This window comes from Abramis brama (assembly GCF_963993115.1).
Source record: "Abramis brama genome assembly, chromosome: 18".
NCBI lineage: Eukaryota > Metazoa > Chordata > Actinopteri > Cypriniformes > Leuciscidae > Abramis > Abramis brama.
The window spans coordinates 3,716,700-3,738,518 of record NC_139980.1 but is presented as its reverse complement, the minus strand read 5'-3'; the positions used below and the strand labels follow the sequence as shown (position 1 = coordinate 3,738,518).

The window sequence follows — 21,819 nt, the reverse complement described above, 5'->3', positions numbered from 1 at the left end:
TGGGATGACTTAATTATGAGTTAAATGGAAAGAATTTCTATGTCTATGTATATTGGGTTAGTTTCTCCAATGCCCATGCCACATGGCCTTACTTTCCTGCCATAGGAGGGAAGTTGAGTTGATTAAAGCAGGGCTCAGTAGTTTCGGGATTTCTTCGCTGTATTCTCGCTTTTTGCTTACAGGTTTCTCTCTAGAGCTCCCCCCACAGCTTCGGAATAGATATTTGACAACACTGTTGTAAAAACTCGTTGGTGATTCTCAGACACCAGAGGCTAGTAGATTAACGACATCAAAGCAGATGGGACATTCTTTAAAACGTCTTCTTCATTCGGGTTCGAACAGCGTGAGGGAGCGCAATAATGACAGCATTTTAGCAGATTTCTTCTGGCCGTAAAGCAATTGTTTACATCGCAAGACCTGATATCACGCGAGACTTTCTGACGCGGCGGCCGGTGGCCCGCCGGCTCAAAGTTGCAAGTGTGTATTTTCCGCTCACGGGCACCAGGGGGGTGCGAAACGACCACCATTCAATCCGAAATAAGTAATATAACCATTCCAATGACTCCGAAGCTGTTCAGTTAAGGTAAAAAAGTTACTTAGAGCACCTTTAAGATCTTTTTGAACCTCACGAAGGAGCTTTGAGTTGTTTTCTGTTTAGCATTTGCCAGGCAACTAAAGGGGCAATTCGATCCAGACTCAAGGCCTGTGATTTACATGAAGTACAAAAGGTTAAAAGCTTTCTGAAGCTTAGATATGAATCGGTCATCGTGATTCAGTCCAGATGCTACAAAGTTCATAATGTCATTACTGCTGTGCTGTTTGGAAATGTCAGAAGTTTAAGCTTTATTTCATGTTAATTTAGCCACTGTATCAAATAAATACTTAGGGTTGTGTTTGTTTTCTTCTAAGAGAGTCGAAAAATAAGCAGATCTAGAAGGCCTTTCTGTACTCAATCGTGCTCTTGGAAACCTAGGGGAACTCTCTGCAGTTAGCTGTGCAATGGAAAGAATAGAGAGACCACTGATATGTGCCGTAAACTACAGCTAAAATGTTTCCTTTTGCAGAGGTGAATGGATTGAGCAATTGCTTGAGCAACCGATCCAAAGAACAAATCTGAATGAGTGGATGCACACCATCTCATTTTATTCCTCTAAGTCCGGGGATTGGCACGTGTAAATTGCACTCACCAATTCTAATTAGCTTTTCTCAAATTATCAGAGGTGTTTGGGGCCCCTTTAGTCGTCGCTGCATCTCTCTCTCTCTTCTTAATGTGCTTTTGGTGACCAGATTTATATACATTCTCTACTATTCATGTTTTATGATAATCTTCTATGGCTACAAGAGTTCAAATAAATAATGTAAGGGTTCACCAATTTTATTTAAATAGCTGTAACTTGAACAAAATGAGTTTGGTACAAAAAAGAAATACAAAATACATTGCCACCATCACCCAATCAGCTTTAAACAGCTATTGTCATATTATGTATGCATTGTTTGATGCAGACATGCATAATTCATATCACTTGATAGGCTTTCTCATGCTGAAGAACTTCACCTCAAGAGAAATTGGATAATAATAATAATAATAACTATGTTTATAAATACTTTTTTTAAACTTTACTTTTATTGACTCCAGGATTTGGGAATATCTCACCTCACACAGAGGGTGGACGCATCTTCTGTATTATCTACGCCTTGTTGGGAATTCCTCTGTTCGGATTCTTGCTGGCAGGAGTGGGAGACCAGCTTGGAACAATCTTCGGAAAGGCAATCGCTAAAGTAGAGGGTATGATTGATGTGAGTTAAAGCAGTTTTTTTTATATTTACACCGATAATAAATATTTGTTTAGTCTGTACAAAACCATTTTACATTTTTACATTATTTACAGATATCTTCAACCCTGTTCCTGGAGACCTAATGTCCTGCAAGATTTATTCCCAACCTGTCTTTAATTTTCAAGCGATCCTGAAAACCTTGATTATCTGGTTCAGGTGTGTTTGATTAGGGTTGGAAATAAATTCTGCAGGACATTGGGACTCCAAAAGCAGGGGTGAATGAAGATTTACAGTATACAAAAGGAGTACACCCCAGTGCAATATCACTAAAATGTCAAATGATTATAAATTGTATCACCTCTCAATAATTACAATATTTCTAAGTTGACAAATACTATAAAAAAAATGTCCTCATATAAACAACTAAAAACAAATACTATATTGAAAATATAGGCCCCAAAAAAAGAAATTCAATGCAACAATAGTGAATACACCTGTGATTAAAAGTAGAGATACATGGAGAGACCTGGAAGCCCAAGGTGGATCCGAGGAACAGTATGGTGTTGGCAGAGGTGGATGAAATGGGAGGCTGGGTCGGACCATCCACAAAGAAGGAGACTTGAGGTTGGGCGGGACATGCAGTGAAGAAAAAGACTTGAGGCTGGGGGGGACCAGTGGTGATGAAGGAGACTTGAGGCTAGGTGGGACCAGAGGCGAGGAGGAAACTTCTGGATGGGACCAGCAGGGGAAGGAAGGGCTAGGGAACTGGTCAGGACCAGAGAGTCCATGATGAATAAGATGGCACTCCTGAAGGCTGTCTCGGGGTGTCGCTGCACACAGCTGTTTTCTTGCTTGTTAGTTTGTCCTGTCTTTAGTTATATCCCTATAATTAGTTTTACCAGGGATGAAATGCTGAATTTGACAATACACATTTTAGAGGGACAGCGCCGCTGCTGAAGCGCCCCAGGATGCGCAAGCGTGGGAAGAGAGCCGGCATGCTAGTCAAGCTCAGACAGTGCTGCTTTAGGACCACGCTGTCTAGTATCTATCTGACAAATCTCCTCTCTATACCCAACAAAATGGACAAACTTCTTCTGCTGTCTCGGACAAATAATGGCAGAAGAAGTTTGGAAACCTGGCAGAATGAAGCCATTCTGGACAGCGCGCTGCATCTGCCGGGCTTTCAGCTGATCAGAGCGGATCGCGACACAGAATCAGGTGGGACATGCTTCTACATCAACAAAAGATGGTGTACAGATGTAACAGCATTGAAGAAGATGTGCTGCCCAGATCTAGAAGCTCTTTTCATCAACTGTAAGCCTTTCTACTCGCCGCAGGAGTTTTCCTGATTCATTCTCATGAGTGTTTCCATCCACCGCAAGCTCGCAAGTATTATGTTACTAAAGGTGATGATACACTGGGCAACTTTTTGAGCAATGTTGCTGGGCAATGTTGCCATCAACGGGCAACCAGATGAGACACAGGGCCCACGACCAATCTAAATTATCCAGATAGAAATGTATTGCCCATTTTCAATGGGAAAGTGCCCAAGCAACAATCGCTCGGCGAGATTGCCCAGCAACATTGCTCAAAAAGTTGCCCTGTGTATCATCACCTTAAGAGGGGCAGAGGGTGCCTGAACCCTCCCAGCTCTACAGTGCCCCACAGGTTTCCAATGTAAATCTGTGGTGAAAAATGGAACTGCAGTGTGCTCTAATTTAGAGCCACTGGGGGCAGATTTCAGACTATCCCACTTATTTACATGCTACTTTACTTAAACCACGCTCCAGACCAAGACGATATCAATCCGCTTCAGCTATGTGTATATTAGTCTGCATCAGGTCAGTAACTAGTTGGCATGTCTGTTCTTCCTTTGTGAAGAAGCTTATCAAATTAATGAAAGTGTAAATCCTTTAGTTTAAACAAGCTCATGTAAATAACCAGATTTATATTTGTTCTGAGAATAGACATCACATTCTTTTCCTCAGCGGAATTCCTCTACAACTTGTAAAATTCTAAAGTATTCTGAGGCAACATTTGGGAAATTCTAAGATAGCATCTGTGCATGTGTCGAGTGCTTCACTCAGGCTGAATAACTCAAGGACACTAGACCGCTGCCAACAGTGTGTCTGCATGTGATCAGCTGTGTTCTAGTACCAAGACCCAGAATCTGCTCTACCCAAATGTATGGTTAGGAGCTGCCACTGGGTGCAGGTGAACATAATATGTAACACTGGAAACAAAAGAGATAGGCAACATACATAGGCTAAGCCAGGAAGTACAAACTAAAACTACTGTACATGCCTAAATAGTGAATCAAATGAATTATTTCCCCATAGAACAGAGATGTATTCCATTTCTCATTATAGCCACTTCAACCTGTCTGCACATTTCTACACTTATGGTCCTCATGTCTCTATTTTCCTCCATTCATTCAGGAGATTAATAAAGTGTAGCTGTATGTCACATACATTCCCACCACTGCAGACTATCTCAATCTTTCATATGTCCACTCCTAACCTAACACAGACCTTCAGAGCTAATAAAGTCAATTTAAAATTTTATATATTTGCTATCCGTTGACTTGTTCGTTGACTGTTTATACAGCAAAATCAATGGCGTTCCACAGAGATATGTGACAAAACCTGTCCCATAATTTAATCTGCCATTAGTTCTTAAAATACCCGTTTTCACACTTCAAAATGTATCACAGATGATTCCTAGAGTGTTCTTAACACAAATGTTCCATTTCATCTTTTCTTAATTTAAAAAAATTATGACATTACCTTTTTAATGACTCCCCCTAACCATCCTGACAGCATAATGCAGTACTTATCCTGCTGAAGTCAATGAAGGTTTGTTGTTATTTCTCTTTTATGTGGCCATGTGTAAACGGTAAAAAGAAATGTTTCAATGTGATATTGACCCATACTGGGTGACAGACAATGAAAAAACACACTGTGTGAAAAACAACAACATGAAGTAGCAGGAGAAACATATCTCTGACCATCTTGAACAGATTAATCCAAAATAATTACCTGGTACATAAACTATATGGTTAACAAATAAAAATGTGTTAATTATGTGATTAATTTTTTTGGTTTAACACGTTAAAAATATTTAATGTAATTAACTCAGCATCTTTTTTTCCCCTTCCTTAAGTAGCTATGCTAATGTCTCTTCACATCATTTGGCAAGCATTAGAGTATATGATCACTCTATCTGGGTTCTGCTCACCTGCTCCGTGAAGCGAGATGGAGTGGCCGAAGTTAATCTCAAAGTTACTCAGATCTTTTTCGCTTGCCCATTTTTCTTGCTTCCAACATGTTCAATTCTACAAAAAAAAAAAAAACTGTTCACTTGCTGCTATATCCTACTCCTTGACAGGTGCCATTGTAACACTATAATCAAGGTTATTCTCTTCACCTGTTAGCGGTTTTAATGGTGTGGCTAATCAGTTAATACATTATATACAACAAAGACATATGTTGTGGCATTTCTTAAATGGGCTTTTATGATGATTATTATAAAGTTCACTTAATTTTATAAATGTTTTTAAGCCTATTAAATGTTTAAAAAATAAAATAATGTTTTTTCAAAAAGTATAATGTTCTATTGCTATGATTTCTTATTTCATTTCCAAAAATTAAGAAACAATCCATATAAGTAGCAGTATTGGTATTGGAGATACTGGCCTTCATTCATTCCACTTAGTATAAAGATGCCAATAAACAAATATTTAAAATATACCATTTTTATGCTGTATAATGTTGCATAATATTCTGCTTTCATTTCGGGATTCAGTGGGAAAATATGTATTACGATATTAAAATATATAACAAAAGACAAACAAGAATAACTAACACAACTACTAAATGAATACATAAAACGAATAAAACGAGCCAATGAACATTGGCATGCAAGATTTGCATTCCGCGGCCCGCCTACCAGCGCGGGTATAAAGCGGAAGCAAGCGCATACACAAACGCTTTTCGCTGAGGAGCCGAACGGTGTCCAGTCCTCCGCGAAGGTACAGCAGCATGGTGACGGGACGAGACGTCTCCGTCCCCTACTCAGGGAACGAGGGTTACCATACGTAACCGAGATGTTCCCTTTCGTTCGGGAACTCCTACGTCTCGTCGGAGGAGTTTCCAACGAATTGGGATCCCTAATAGAACGCCATGGTGCTGGTTCCTTCCAGCGCCCTACCTAAGCTTCAGCAGCAGTTTCTTGAAATTTTACTCCTATGTGCGGAAGCTTAGCTGGGAAGAGTCACACTGCTGTTCCGCAGGATCCGCTCAGTGGACATGGGATAACACTGGGAAAGCGTGCCCAAGATGTAGAAGGGAACGCTGCGGAGCCCAAGCCTGCCCGAAGGGAGGCACTAGGAATACACATGTGCACTAGCCCGTAGCGTAGTGAACACATGGCAGTCTCTGAGGTAGTCCCAGCCCGGAGGGTGGGAGCGTACTCAGCAGAGACGACAGACAGAGTCTATCAAGGGGAAGACACTGGCTAACCCGGAGGATAACCTAACGTGGAAAGACACCTATGGGGTCGCCATAGGGACCACTACATAGGACCCAGCCTGAACTCAGCTCAACAGAGAGGAACAGGCCTGGAGGGGGAGACGGAGGAACTCATGAGGTTAGCCGTTTGTTGGGTAACCAACGGAGCAGAATAACGCACGTATCTGGCCCCTGGGGCGAGAATGGCGTAGCAAGCCGACACTAACCTAATTCCTCGCGCTACTGGGCGAAGCGAGTACATGGGAGGAAACAGGTTCTACACAAAGGCTATAAAACCTAGCGAACGTGTTGGGTGTCGCCCAGCCCGCAGCTCTACAAATATCTGTCAGCGAGGCGCCTTGAGCCAAAGCCCAGGAGGAGGCAACACTCCTAGTAGAGTGTGCCCTCAACCTAGGTGGACAAGGCACGTCCTGGGACTCATAAGCCCGGACGATAGCATCCACTAGCCAGTGGGCTAACCTCTGCTTGGAGACAGCCTTCCCCTTCTGCTGGCCTCCGTAACAGACAAAGAGCTGGTCTGAGGTCCTAAAGCTTTGAGTCCTGTCAATGTAACAGCGCAGAGCGCGAACAGGACAGAGCAAAGCCAGGGCTGGGTCTGCCTCCTCCGGGGGCAGCGCTTGCAGGTTCACTACCTGATCTCTAAACGGAGTGGTAGGAACCTTGGGTACATATCCAGGCCGGGGTCTCAGAACAACGTGAGAGAAGTCCGGCGCGAACTCTAGGCACGATTCGTCGACCGAAAAAGGTCCTGCAGGTCCCCTACCCTCTTGATAGATGCCAAAGCGAGCAGGAGAGCTGTCTTCATTGACAGAATATTTAAATCGACTGCATGCAAGAGCTCAAAAGGTGGATTCTGGAGTGCTCTGAGCACTAAAGTCAGATCCCAAGAGGGTACGGGGTGCTGATTATGAGGAGGATTCAATCTCCTAGCACCCCTGAAGAACCTGAGGACCAGGTCATGCTTTCCCAAGGACTTACCTTCTACTGCATCGTGATGTGCGGCTATTGCGGCAACATACACTTTGAGGGTGGAGGGAGACAGCCTTCGTTCCAACCCATCTTGCATGAAGGAAAGCACGACACTGATCGGGCAAGTTCGGGGGTCTTCCCGGCGGGAAGAGCACCAATCGACGAATAGGTTCCACTTCAACGCATAGAGGCGCCTCGTAGAGGGGGCTGTAGCGGAAGTGATGGTGTCTACCACAGCCTGTGGTAGGCCACCTAGAACCTCCGTGTCCCGTCCAGGGACCAGACATGAAGTTTCCAGAGGTCTGGACGCGGGTGCCTTAGAGTGCCCCGTCTCTGAGAGAGAAGGTCTTTCCTCAGAGGAATGGGCCAAGGAGGGGCTGTCGCGAGGAGCATGAGTTCTGCAAACCAAGTCCGGTTGGGCCAATACGGCGCAACTAGCAGGACCTGTTCCTCGTCCTCCCTGACTTTGCACAGAGTCTGTGCGAGAAGGCTCACTGGGGGAAACGCATATTTGCGAAGACCCTGGGGCCAGCTGTGCGCCAGTGCATCCGTGCTGAGTTTTCCTTCGGTCAGGGAATAAAACAACTGGCAATGGGTCGTGTCCGGAGAGGCAAACAGATCTATCTGAGTGGCTCCGAAGATTCCCCATATCAGCTGGACCACCTGGGGATGGAGTCGCCATTCTCCCAGAAGTGGCGGCTGTCGTGAAAGCTTGTCGGCCGCACGATTGAGCACACCAGGGATATGAATGGCTCGAAGCGACCTCAGATGCTTCTGACTCCAAAGGAGGAGATGGCGGGCGAGTCGCGACATACGACGGGAGCGTAGACCACCTTGATGATTGATGTACGCAACGGTTGTAGTGCTGTCCGTACGGACCAGTACGTGCTTGTGCCTGAGAAACCCCTTGAGGCGACACAAAGCTAGGCGTACTGCTTGCAACTCTAGGCAGTTGATGTGCCAATGCAGTTGGGGCCCCGTCCACAGACCCGAAACTGCATGCCCGTTGTACGTGGCCCCCCAGCCATTGGCAGAGGCATCTGTGAAGACCACAGCATGCCTGGACACCTGGACTAGAGGCACTCCGGCCCGTACAAACGCAGGATCCGACCAAGGACTGAAGGTTTGGCGACAGTGCAGGGTGATGTTCACCCGGAACGTGCCGCTCTGCCACGCCCATCTCGGGACTCGATCGTGAAGCCAGCGCTGAAGCGGTCTCATATGCAGCAAGCCGAGCGGCGTTACCGTGGCTGCGGCTGCCATATGCCCCAGGAGCCTCTGAAAAAGTTTCAGTGGGACCGCTGACCTGCCTTGAAAGGACTTGAGGCAGTTGAGCACTGACTGGACGCGCTCCTCCGTGAGGCGCGCAGTCTGGCCGACCGAGTCCAGCTCCATACCGAGATAAGAGATCCTCTGCACGGGGCAGAGTTTGCTCTTGTCCCAGTTGACCTGAAGTCCCAACCGACTGAGATGGTGAAGCACCATATCCCTGTGTTCGCACAACAGGTCTCGCGAGTGAGCTATTATAAGCCAGTCGTCGAGATAGTTGAGAATGCGAATGCCACGTTCTCTCATGGGAACAATGGCCGCCTCCGTGACTTTCGTGAAGACACGGGGCGACAGGTCCAGCCCGAAGGGTAGGACCTTGTACTGATATGCCTGACCCTCGAACGCAAACCGAAGAAACGGTCTGTGACGAGGAAGAATCGAGACATGAAAGTACGCGTCCTTCAGGTCGATCGCTGCAAACCAATCCCGGGGACGGATGCATTCGAAGATGCGTTTCTGCATAAGCATTTTGAACGGGAGCTTGTGAAGGTTCAAAACTCGCAGGTCCAGGATTGGCCGTAACCCACCGCCTTTCTTGGGTACAATGAAGTAAGGGCTGTAGAACCCAGACCTCATCTCGGCTGGAGGGACCGGCTCGATCGCGTCCTTCGCCAGCAGGACGACGATCTCTTTCCGCAAGACAGGGGCATCCTCTGACCGCACACGGGTAAAGTGGACGCCCCTGAACCTGGGAGGCCGGCGAGCAAACTGAATTGCATAGCCGAGCCGGATGGTACGGGTGAGCCACCGGGACGGCCTGGGAAGCGCTAGCCAGGCTTCGAAGAACCATACCAGTGAGCCGACCCGGACCACCGGCGTACCCGGGGTGGGGCAGCGAGGTGGAAGACAGGGACTCGACTCCGGAGACCCAGGGGTGGCCGGAAGTGGAGTCTGGGTGTGACATGCAACACCAACCTGCTTCCACGCGGGGGCAATCGACAGGGAAGGCACAGAGGTGTTCGGCTGTTCGTTGCCCCGAGGCGAAGGAGGGAGGGGAAACGAGGAACGACGCCCGAGGGGATCGAGTCCAAGTATCCGCACCTCCCTGCCCAGTGGGAGATGAGAGGGATGAGGCCGAGGCGGCATCACTGTCATCTGAGCACTGGAAAGAGGGGAATGAGAGCGGCGAGGCAATACTGCGGCGCGCACTGTCACCCTGGCCCTCTTGGACGGAGGAGACTGAGAGCGGCGAGGCAACTGAGCGTCGTCCTGAACTACCAGTCTCGACCGTGTATGACCCAGGGGAAATAGAAATTGCTCTTTTGTTGAAACTTTGGGTATCTCGGAACAGAAACAAAAGAAAACCAAAGATTCTCCACCCGGCCCTCCTCCGGGGGAAGGAGTGGTGCAGAGGCACCTTCCCGAAGAGCAACAGGTATGTCCCCTGGGTCGCCTGTCTCAGGGTCTCTTCCCTCTCCTCTTGCCTGGAGGTTTAGAGGCGCTGGGAGCAGGCTGGGCAGCTCTCTTGCGGCCGGCACCCTGCGGCTTAGGAGAAGGCTGCTGCCTAGGCTGAACAGGGGCGGAGGCGGCGGCAGGAGGGCGCCCTCGGCGACGAGCAGCCGGAGGCGGAGCCGGTGAAGACTGGGCAGCAGCACCCCTCTTCCGTGGCATGATGTGTTTGATCACCTCCGACTGCTTCTGGGCGGCGGAGAACTGTTGGGCGTAATCCTCCACCGCGTCGCCGAAGAGCCCACCTTGGGATATGGGGGAGTTCAGGAGCTTACTCTTGTCCGACTCCTTCATATCAGCCAAGGTGAGCCACAGGTGTCATTCCTGGACCACAAGAGTGGACATCGCCTGACCCAGGGAACGTGCGGTGACTTTCGTCACCCGTAGGGCAAGGTCCGTCGTCGTACACAGCTCTTGCAGCACCCCTGGATCAGTACCACTCTCCTGCATGTCACTGAGCGCCTTCGCCTGGTGAACCTGGAGAAGTGCCATGGCATGCAGTGAACCAGAAGAAGAACTAGATCGGGGAATCGCCAAAGGGACTCCCCCTCGTCTGAGGGATCTCAGTCTCAGTCTCAATGTCGCAATGGTCATGTTCCCGCAATGAGAACATGACTCACCACTAACGCTGTCTCAGCGTGCGCGAGGCCCAAACACGTGAGACAGCGATCGTGACCATCACCCGGAGGCAGATATTGACCGCACCCAGAAACACACGGGTGAAACGTCATCCTTAAAAGGACGTGATCTTCACTCGTGTTGCTCTTTCAAAAAAATACTCTTTTAGTGTGCCGAAGCACGCAGGGATCAAACGCGGCAACACAGCGGGGAAACTGCAAGCCCGCTGTGTGCACTCAACCGAATACCAGCTGTGACAACAGCTCTTTGAAAAAAGCAGCTCGCCTGAAGTGACAGATGGGATCCGGGAGATCGCGAAGATCACTGCCGCACCGTAACACCAACACAAAGAGACTTCCTGAAACAGCAGACTCGTTGAGCTTCACGGAAACACAATCCAAAACGCTCATACACTCAGAGGACACAACCGGTCGGCTCCGAAGCAGAAAGCGTTTGTGTATGCGCTTGCTTCCGCTTTATACCCGCGCTGGTAGGCGGGCCGCGGAATGCAAATCTTGCATGCCAATGTTCATTGGCTCGTTTTATTTCACTCGAAGACAGTTGGTCTTCCTAGCGTGATCCCAATTCATTGGAAACTCCTCCGACGAGACGTAGGAGTTCCCGAACGAAAGGGAACTTATGATGCATCAAACAAATAAATGAAAGATTATTTGTTATTAACTATCATCAGCTATATTACCTCTAATGTAAATTAGAAAATCATATACTGATAATAAACAACAATGCCAAGGTCTCTGGAAAGAGGTTTGGTAAAGTGATATTTACATTCCACGTTGTCGAGCAGTCCGATTGCGGTGACATCTTCCACTGGTTGTGCTAGGTGACAATGCAGTGGGGAAAGGAGCCGGAATCAGTTTCAACTGCCTTGAAGCACCAAAGAGTCCTAAAATCTGGATTACGCAGATGAGGCTCTGAAGTAGGTGCAGAAGGTCCTTAACAATCTGGAACACTTGGATGAAGGAACCTTGAAGTGAAGGTTTGCTCTCCGGAGCTTAAACTTGTTGCAGATGTCTGTATGTCTTCTGCCTCTGTGGGCCAGACACGCAGAACTTGGTCAATCTGCTTTTATCTCTCTGGAATGGTGACTTGGAACGTGTTGTAGTAGTCTCACTGAACAAAGACTCGGAAATGTTTGTTAATGTCTCTTTCCTCACATACTGGAGACTCAGAACGTGGTCGTATTTTTTGCTGCTTCACAAGCTGTAGATCCAGATCATGGAATCTGTTGTTGTCTCTCTGGAAGAACCAAAGTCTCAGAACAGTGTATCTGTCACCGGGAGACTCAGAACTTGGTTGATCTGTTTCTGTCTCCCCTTCGCAGGCCTGAGACTCAGAACAAGGAGTGTCTGCTGAAAGGATACCTTTATCCCTTTCCCAGGAGGAGGACATTGCAATTTGGTGCTTCTCCATTCCAGTGCTGTGATTGGTTGCTGTCATCAGAAGGGACACACACAGTGTGGCCCACCCTTCTTTCCCCTGTGGAAATTATTTGTGTAAAGCATGCAGTTAGACGTCTTTAAAGTGTTTTTAAAGTGTCATTTATCACTTTCAAAACAACCACCAGAATACCTATTTATTCTAAACAAATAAAACGAGTCGGGACGAACCTCCAGCCACAGCGGCGAAGCCAAACACTGGCGCCATGCCAGTACCAGAAGCAACTTCATTTCAACTCATATTAAATATGAACATATATCTGTCATGATCCCAGCCTGTGTTCCCCTGGTCATGGTGTGGACTTTTATGTCTTCCCGTTCTGTGCCATGTTTTGTAGTTCTTGATGATTAGTTCTGTTATTATTCCCAGGTGTGTCTTGTTTGCCCGTCCCCTTCTGCATTTAAACCCCAGTGTTCCTTGCCGAGTCTTGTCCTTCTTGGCTGAAATGTTTGGTGGGCTCATTCTGTTCCTGCTTGGCCCTACGTTACAATATCTGAGATTATTAGCAGAAATTGTATATCATGCCTCATCTTGCTCGGCGGGACAATATAAATGCTTGGAAATAATATTTCACGTCTTTACAGCAAGCGATATTTGGCAGCTGTTGGGGAGGATGAAAAGTAGCCAATGTCCATCCCTTCCATGCCAGCCCTGAGCGCACATTTAAAGGAGCAGCAATCCCATTCAAATGCTGGTGTCATCTCTTAGCAGTGACTTGAGAAAATGCTTTTTCAACTCAAGTGTTGGTTAAGGGTAGAGTGAGGATTTTATTTGCACCAAGTGCTAAATCCTGTAAGCAGTTGTTTCGTTTTAAGCGTGTTAAGACCACCTGCTTTTTCTCAGGTGACAGAGCATTTGACTCCAACTTCTGACTAAATGTGGTCCCCAAGTTAGCATCTTTAAGTGCAAGGTATATACTAGAGGATTTTAGGTCTAATTCCCTGAGTTGTTGTTCATCATTCATACGGAAAACACGTAATCAACAGCTTGATTACACTTCTCATTGCTGACATGTACAACCAGTTGAGATCCCTAAAAACTGCAAGGCTATCACTGGTCTCTAACTAAAAGCACTTGTTGACAGCTTTTATTATTAAAAAATATATTAAAAAATGCATGTAAAGGCTGTTGGTCTTGTCTTTGTACATTTCACTCACTCTAAAATGTAAAGTGAATGCATCTTCTGGCTTGAGGATTTTGTCAATGCAATCTGCTGGCACTAACCAGCGGTGGGATCCTGGAGAAAGCATTTTCAAAGAACATCCTCTGCTGTTAATTTAGTCTCATAAAGAGTTTGGTAGGTATTCTAATGCTTAGATGAGTGTGCAAACCAGCTGTAAGTCTACCTGATCATATATTCAACATTGCTAAGGAGCTGCTGAATTGACTTTTGAGCCACAATCTCCAAAGAATGGCATACACATCAAATTAAATGTAAATTAGGCTGTTTCTGTTTGAGCAACTTATACACAGAATGATGGCTCCCAACTCTATCTGTTGCTATGCCAACCATATTTGCTATATCCAGCGAATTAGCTTGCAGAAAGTCAATGTTGGCATCCACAATCCCACTAATATCCACATCAAAAAAGCTCAGCCAGTCCCAGGGAAGTGCTCACATGTAATGTTGGTTGTTTCATCCAAATAAAAGGAGAAAGGTGAGTTTCCAATGTCCTGTTGAAGTTCTTCTTTAAAATGCAGTGCAAGAACTTAATGGCAGCTGTACATTTGGTTCTGTGCATCTAGAATGCTCCGGTCTCATCTTTCAGTATGTCCATTAAGTCATCCACAGCATTAACTGATCTCTGGCAAGCAACATATGTTGCTATCCGGAGTTCACAGCACTGGTCATCACAAATGCTCTTATGTTAGCTTTACTCTTATGTTAGCCTTAACTGTGGGCAGGCACTGATTCTTGTGCTTCTTGGTTTCAGCTCGGTCCTTCAAATCCTTGAGATGCCCATATGTCCGTGCTGCAGAATTTGTAGTGAACTGTGCTATCATCTCCTTTAGATGGCATTATCCATGGCTTCAGGTCCAGATCACTCTTCCACTCCTTTCTATACGTTTAAATTATTATTATTTTTTATTATTTTTTATAGTTCCACTTCAGCACCTTTGTTCTTTCCACTGGCTGTTGCTACTATCGCTCTTAATTGTTTGAAAGCACGGGCTTGTCCTGTCGCTGTCAACACCAGCTGACTTTTCATAGGGCATGTGTGTTTAGGTAAGTCATGCTGATGACTGATTGGAATACATGGCCACTTGGGTTTTGTTAACCAATTAGCCTATAAAATGTAAATGGTTGAAACCCAATAAACTGATCCCAAAGCAGCCCAGATTTTGTCTACCCGACTAAACCAATTTTGACCAGCACAATAAAATAAAAAAAACGCCCAGTTGCGCCCCAAAATCTTGTTACCAGTTACTTTTAAAGCGCCATGGTCATAAGATGCAGGTGTTAAGACATGCCCTCCAACAAGCCACCTAAAACTCACGTAAACATGATCACCACAGTTACAAGCTGGGATGTCATACATGAAACAGGAAACACATGACTGGATCACATGAAGGGAAACAGGATCACAGAACAAGCCTAAGTCCAAAAACCTAAAAATGATGCCTTCGGAGGACGCATTCCAAGGTAGGAAGGCATCAAGGCACGTCCGAATCCAAAGTTGGCCTTACTTCCTGTCTCCTGAGATACCTTCATCTGATCGATTTTTGAAGGCAACATAGACGTATCCTTCACTGTCTTTTATATCCCACAATTCTGTGCTTTCCATTCTGTGACAGTTGAGCTAAAATATAAAGATGGTGTCGGAAAGTTGGTGGTCAGTTTCAGTTTCACACCCAATTCAAGTCTTGTGATCTCTACTAATGAGCTGATGAGTTGAATCAGGCGTGTTAGAGGGTGAAGACATCCAAACGTGCAGTGGTGGGGGTCCCCAGGACAGGTTTGAGAAGCACTGCACTATTACATTTTTTCTTCCCTTTGCTCAAATACAGAAATGTTTTGCTTTTGAGCGATCATTCAAAATGTGCTAGATTAATTGTTTGTACTACCTGCGCATTCGCTAACCTCTATACGTAATATCAAAATTACATGTAAAAAATATTTTTGCCATAATTTTGGGAATATTGCAAAGTATGTCACAGAAAGTTCTTTAGGTTTGATAGACAAAATGGTGGATATCAACAAGGCTTATTAGCAACTTGTTTGTCTATTTGGGCTTTCAGTTATTTATCTGTTTTAAGGTCAATTTGTCTTGTGTCTGTATTGTAGTTTTGTAGACTTTTTATTTGTATTTTTTTCTAGTCCCAGGCTGAATCCAAAATCGCCCTATAAACCCTCAATCCCTATTCCCTACATTAGTCCACTAATACAGTTCACTTGAAATGAATAAAAACGAGGGAGCGAATTCCGTCGGTTGTTGAGTGTACATTGGCTGTACACTCGTCATTGCAGTGCAATGTGGGATTGAATGAGTGCACTCGATAACGTCCACTATGGTTTGGGACACCACTACAAATGGATGTCCCCTCGAAAAATGCCTTACAGTATATGAGGGTATAGGGGTTATTTCGGATTCAGCCCCAGTTTTCTGTTCCCTCGTTGCTCTTTGATTATTCTCACCTATGCCTCGTTACCCTCATCAATCTTTGTATAAGCTTTTGTATAAGCTTCCGTTTTCTGGTTCTCATTTTGTTTTGGTCTTGTTATTGTTAAATAAACATTCACCTGCATTTGGACATGGCATGCCACTTTGGTTTGAGGCTGAATAAACATTATAAACTGTTACATTTGTCTTTCTGAATGGGTGCATGATGATGCTTTATGACCTGTTAAAGTTTTTAAGGTCTTAATGCGGCAAATATTGGCTACTGGGACATGCTCATACTCGTCGGCAGTGGCTGTGTGTTAAACATACGTTTAGCAACTGTTACTGCTGTGTGTGGATCTTGATTCTAAAGCTTTTATTGTCTGTTTTTTTATTCCCTTTTATAATCTGTGGCATGAAAGCTATGGGTCTTTGCAGTTTATTTCATCACTCTAGCAGAGATTGCTTGTTTGGACATCATATTGTTCCATCACACACATGCTATTGTTTTCTATCACTTTGAACTGTGCTGTTGGCTCCACTGATATGGCGAGTTTGTTGTATGTTGTATTTGTTGTTTCAGTATATTGTTTGATTTGCTTGTTTATCGCGTTATAAAGCATAAAGCATATCAGTTTATGTTTTTTAAAAGCACCATATAGTACACATTATTATTATTATAATTAGTACTTTTATTATTATTATCAGTAACTAAATAAATAACATGACTAGTCATGTGACATCAATAAGGTGACCAACTCCATGTAAAATGAAACTGTCTTTTTAAAAGACTGATATATCTGGAGTCTTGGTCTCATGTGAGTGTACATCATTTTAATGATATTTCTACTTCTCATTTCTGAGTACACCTAAAGTTTGATCCCATAATGAGCAGAACCATGCTAAATTGTTCTATATATACTAATAATTTGTTAACAACAAGTATTCTTTACTTCAATGATCTCACTCCGCCTTAAATTAATACATTGACTAAATAAATACATTGTTAGCTGTATATGTGATTTGCGTGATTTGTATATGTACATTTCTGAAATACATAACTTAGACGGTCACCTCACCTTTGATAACAGATCACTCTAAATTGTAATGTAGACATGCATTTTCTGTAAAGCTGCTCTGAAACAATATGTATTGTGAAAAGTGCTTTACAAATTAAAGTGAATTTAATTGAATTGAAATTACATTCATTTCAGTTATACACACAAATATTCCTCAGGGAAGGACTATATTTTTGAACTTTGACCTAGACTGACCCGCAGAAACTTTATTAGGACTATGTACCTCATGCTTCCATACGCTATGTATGTCGCAACTGATATTAATCTTATAGAGGGGCGGGTGCCATCATATTTTAAGCACGCTCTTGTGCAGCCTCTTAAAAAAAAAAAACGAGTTCAGACCCGTCGGCAATTATAGACCTATTTCTAAGGGGCCTTTTTTAGCTAAAATGCTGGAGAGGGTAGTTCTTAACCAACTTTTTTAAATAAAAACAATATTTTTAATACATTCCAGTCAGGTTTCAGACCTCAGCATAGTACTGAAACTGCCCTTCTCAAGGTGACCAATGGCGTTTGTCGGTAGATTCTGGGAACTGTACTGCATTAGTGCTGCTGGATCTGAGTGCAGCCTTCAATACAGTGGATCATGGGATTCTCCTTGAGCGTCTGAGTCTGTGGGTGGGCATTAGGGGGATTGTATTAAGGTGGTTTACATCGTATTTACAGGGGAGAACCTTTGCGGTGGAAATAGGGAACTCTCGTTTCCTCCACTCGTCCCATCATCTCTGGGATCCCTCAAGGTTCGTGCCTCGGCCCTGTCTTGTTTTCCTTATATATGCTCCCTCTGGGATTAATCTGTCAAAAGTATGGTGTAGCATACCATTGTTATGCAGATGATACCCAGTTGTATCTTCCTTTGAAATCGAATGACATCTCGAAATGATCAGTTTTGCTTGACTGTCTGGACGAAATAAAGCTGTGGATGGCATCAAGTTTCCTTAAGTTGAACGAATCTAAATACGAAGTGGTGATTTTTGGCCCACCAAAGCTAGCAAATCAGATTGCACTTGACTTGGGCCCTTTAGCCTCTAATGTTAATACTCAGGTGAGGAGCCTTGGTGTGATTTTTGATTCCGAACTGAAATTCGATAAACAAATAAATGCTGTGGTTAAGGGTAGCTTTTTTCAATTGAGGGGCATTGCCAAATTGAAAGGCTTCCTGACTTTCAAAGATATGGAAACTGTGATCCATGCATTCATTTCGTACAGATTGGATTACTGTAATTTCTTTATTTGGGGTTGTCTAAGAAGTTGCTTTCATGGCTGCAACTGGTGCAGAATGCTGCGGCCAGACTGTTGACTGGCACCAGGAAATGTTCCAGTATCTCTCCGGTGCTGGCTACTCTGCACTGGCTCCCTGTTGAGTATAGGGTGCAATTCAAGGTCTTTTTAATGGTTTTTAAAGGTTTACATGGGCTTGCCCATGTAATTTCTAGTTTGTTACAGCATCATGTTGCTGCTAGACCACTAAGATCCTCTCAAAGCTTTATTTTAAATGTTCCAAAATCTCGGTTAAAAACTAAGGGAGATCTTGCCTTTGCGGTTGCAGCACCGCGTCTTTGGAATAGTCTCCCTTTACACATTAAATCCTGTGATTCCATTGAGTGTTTTAAATCTAGGTTGAAGACCCATCTCTTCTCTGCTGCTTTTAACTGTTCTTAGCTACATGTGGTTTATTTAGTGCTTCATTTTGTTTTATGGTGTGTTTGTCTATATGTGTTGTAAGTTTGGGTCTGTAAAGCACTTTGGTCAACTCGTGTTGTTTTTAAGTGTGCTTTAGAAATAAAACGATTGATTGAATATAAACCACCACTGAGCAAGCCAAAGAGCGACAGTGGCAAGGAACCAAAACTCCATCTGCTGATATTAGTAGAGAACGAAACCTTGAAAGAAACCAGGCAAACAGCTGATTCACACATGCCCTGAGGACCCTGGGCCTGATTCCATTTGGCCATCTCTCCTCCTCACACGTGGCACTTCTCAATGCTTTCCCCATTTATTCATTGCTTCTGGTCAACAAAGTTAGCCCAACAACTACACTCTTATTTAATTCAAATTTTTGAATTAAACCTAATAAGTGTAAACATTATTTCTGATGACATAATAATGTTGATAATTATATCAACTTTAACTGTAATTTCTGGGTTAATTAATGAAATTTTAGATAACAAATGAAATAGTTGATAACTTGAAAATTGAGCAGTGGATTTGTAGTTTTTAGAGAGTAAAATGGCACATAGAAATTTTTATACGCCTAGTATTTTTCTTTCAAATAGCTATTGCAACAAGCTACATACCTGTTTATTTGTATTATAAATTCTTTGTGACCTTGGAGGCCCCAGTCATATATCAGCTCTAGGATATCAAAGTCTTGGACATGTCTTGTTTCTTTATGTTATCTTTATATACAGTATTTGGTGGATTTTTGTACATTTCTGCCTCCATCGGTTTGTTATATATCACCCGTGCTGGCAAAATTAGTTGAAATGTCAAAAATGGAAAAAGAGTGAAATTTTTTATTTTTGGTCAAATTTGAGGTTTTCAGAAAAATGTGCTATTTCTACCAATCCCAATGCTCCAAATAGCAATTAAATTCTGTTTTTTTCCGCTCGCTTCTCGACGACAGGCGCTTCCCCTCAGCACAAGCTTGGTATTGTTTTAAAGTGCAGCATTCCAACTTTGTGAATATTCATAGCGAATTCTCGATGGCATGAGTCTGACTCTGAACCAATGAAATGTGATTTTCAAACTCATGTTGATGTAAACAAAACAATCTTACTGGCACTGACTGACAATCCGAAGCATGTGCACAAAGACGCCTCAGACAGTGCGCGATCACGATATACACATAGATACAGAATTACAGTATTTCAAAATATCTCTTTCTTGGTGAGTATTCACTTATCTGTCAAATCTGGAAAAAAAATGTCATAAGTGAATGTTTGGTTACCTGTTGAGGAAAAACATCCGATGTGTAACATTTATATTAGATCCATGCGGTACAGTAGGTCTTAATATATATATAGGCTGTGTGTTTCATTAATGTTAATCAAACAATTGTGGTATAATAAAAAAAAATAAAAAAAATTCCTATAGATATTTGGTTTTGACTTGGTGTGTGCCGAAATTGGTGTTTTTACCAGGGATTTTAAGGTATGTTTGCTAGGTGATTTTGTTTTGGAACCTTTAGAAAACTTTAACTCTATTTTTCTCAAAATTGACTTTGTGGACTCCATTGACTTTTTTTGTTGAGATTCCAACAAATCCTACATAATTTTGAAGGTTGTTTAATAAAGAATGGGAATTACAATAACTCATTTTTGAAAATTTGCCCATTGCGACTCATTTTGGCCAGCACGGGTCACATATTTGTTTATCAGACTTTCAAATCAAACTGTCCATCCATGGATTGACTAACCCTTTATATATTTATTTATCCATCCATCCATCTATTAACTCCTACATCTTTCCATCCATGCTTTTTTTTTTTCTTTCCTCAGAAGTGGAACGTGAGTCAAACCAAGATCCGTGTGATCTCTACTTTTCTTTTCATTCTCTTTGGTTGTCTCCTTTTCGTCACTCTGCCTGCCGTCATATTCAAACACATTGAGGGCTGGAGTGCGCTGGAGTCCATCTACTTTGTCGTTATTACTTTGACAACCATCGGCTTTGGAGATTTTGTTGCGGGCGAGGGTGAGCGACGCCTCCATGAAGAGAGCAGTGGTGAGCATTGACACGCATGACTGCATGTTTGCAGCTGTTTTCAAAAAGGATTCTAGCATTGTGTCTCATTTGTTCAGGTGGTTCTGAATTGGAGTACTTGGACTATTACAAGCCCCTGGTCTGGTTCTGGATCCTGATTGGTTTAGCATATTTCGCTGCTGTTCTAAGTATGATTGGAGACTGGTTTCGTGTCATATCCAAGAAAACAAAGGAGGAGGTGTGTTCTCATGTGATGCAATAAATTATGTCACCTTCAAACAACATCTGCACCCACAAATCTATGCAATGCTTTAAAGTCAGTTCACCCAAAAATAACAATTATTTCATCATTTACTCTCCCTCATGTTGTTCCAAACCCATAAGACTTTTTAGGTTGCACTTTATTTTACAATACATGCACTTACTGTAAAATCCAACAGTTGTTCTAACTAACACTTTTTAGTTAATTTTACTTAATGTCTTAACTTAATTGTAAAAATCTAGTATTATCATACTATGCCTTATTTACTCCGAAAACCAAAGTTTAATTTTTATTATTTGATTGGTTTGAGTGCCATTTTTCAAGCAAAAAAAAAAAAGTTTAAGGAAAGGAAATTCTTAATAGATTTTTTACTCATTTCCTCCTCTTCTGCAGTTATCTTTCTCTAGTTGCATTCACTCGTTTCCCAAAATCATCTAAATGTTGAATTGTCAATACAACTTAAAACTTTGAGAGAACATCACATAAGCTGACTTCATAAATTGATGTTGTTTTTTTCTAAAATGGTTTTGTTTGAACTCACCATTATGGTGATTAGTGGTTTTGCACTTGCAACTTCTTTTATATTATTGTAATTATCTTCCTATTGATGCAGCGATGCAACAAGAAATCACAGTTGCTTGATTTCAAAGGAAGCAAAGTAATAAATAGGTTGCTTTCAAAAAGGGACCTAAAGCTTCTAACAAAATCCTTAACTAGTCTATTTTTCATGTTGAATAACGATAAACACCTTGTGACACTTATAATTGGGTTGATACAATCCCTTTATTTTCTATTTGGATATTTTCAAACCCTCTATTTTCGTGACAATATCATGCAATTGATCAATGTTGAGTCACACGCCTAACAAAGTACTGGGTAATATAAGGTAACATGGGTTAAGGTTAGGTTTAGGGGTAGGTTTAGGGTTAGTACCTAGTTATTAACCAGTTATTGCAATTACTATAGTAAATACATAGTATGTACAAGGGGAACAGGACTGTAAGATAAAGTGCTACCAACTTTCATTCAGAGTAATTTGTATTTTT

General features: G+C 43.2%; 1 protein-coding gene across 5 annotated transcripts in view; it reads left to right on the top strand.

The window, feature by feature from the left end:
• Positions 1–21,819, top strand: part of kcnk2b (potassium channel, subfamily K, member 2b) — a 58,960-nt gene that overhangs the window by 22,190 nt on the left and 14,951 nt on the right. For 4 of the 5 annotated variants that reach the window (XM_084090351.1, XM_084090352.1, XM_084090349.1 and 1 more), the window contains exons 4-6: positions 1,637–1,797; positions 20,310–20,532; positions 20,610–20,749. In XM_084090351.1, coding sequence (XP_083946477.1) covers positions 1,637–1,797; positions 20,310–20,532; positions 20,610–20,749 — 524 coding nt within the window. The remainder of the gene's footprint in view (positions 1–1,636; positions 1,798–20,309; positions 20,533–20,609; positions 20,750–21,819) is intronic. The other variant, XM_084090353.1, reaches the window with a different exon arrangement.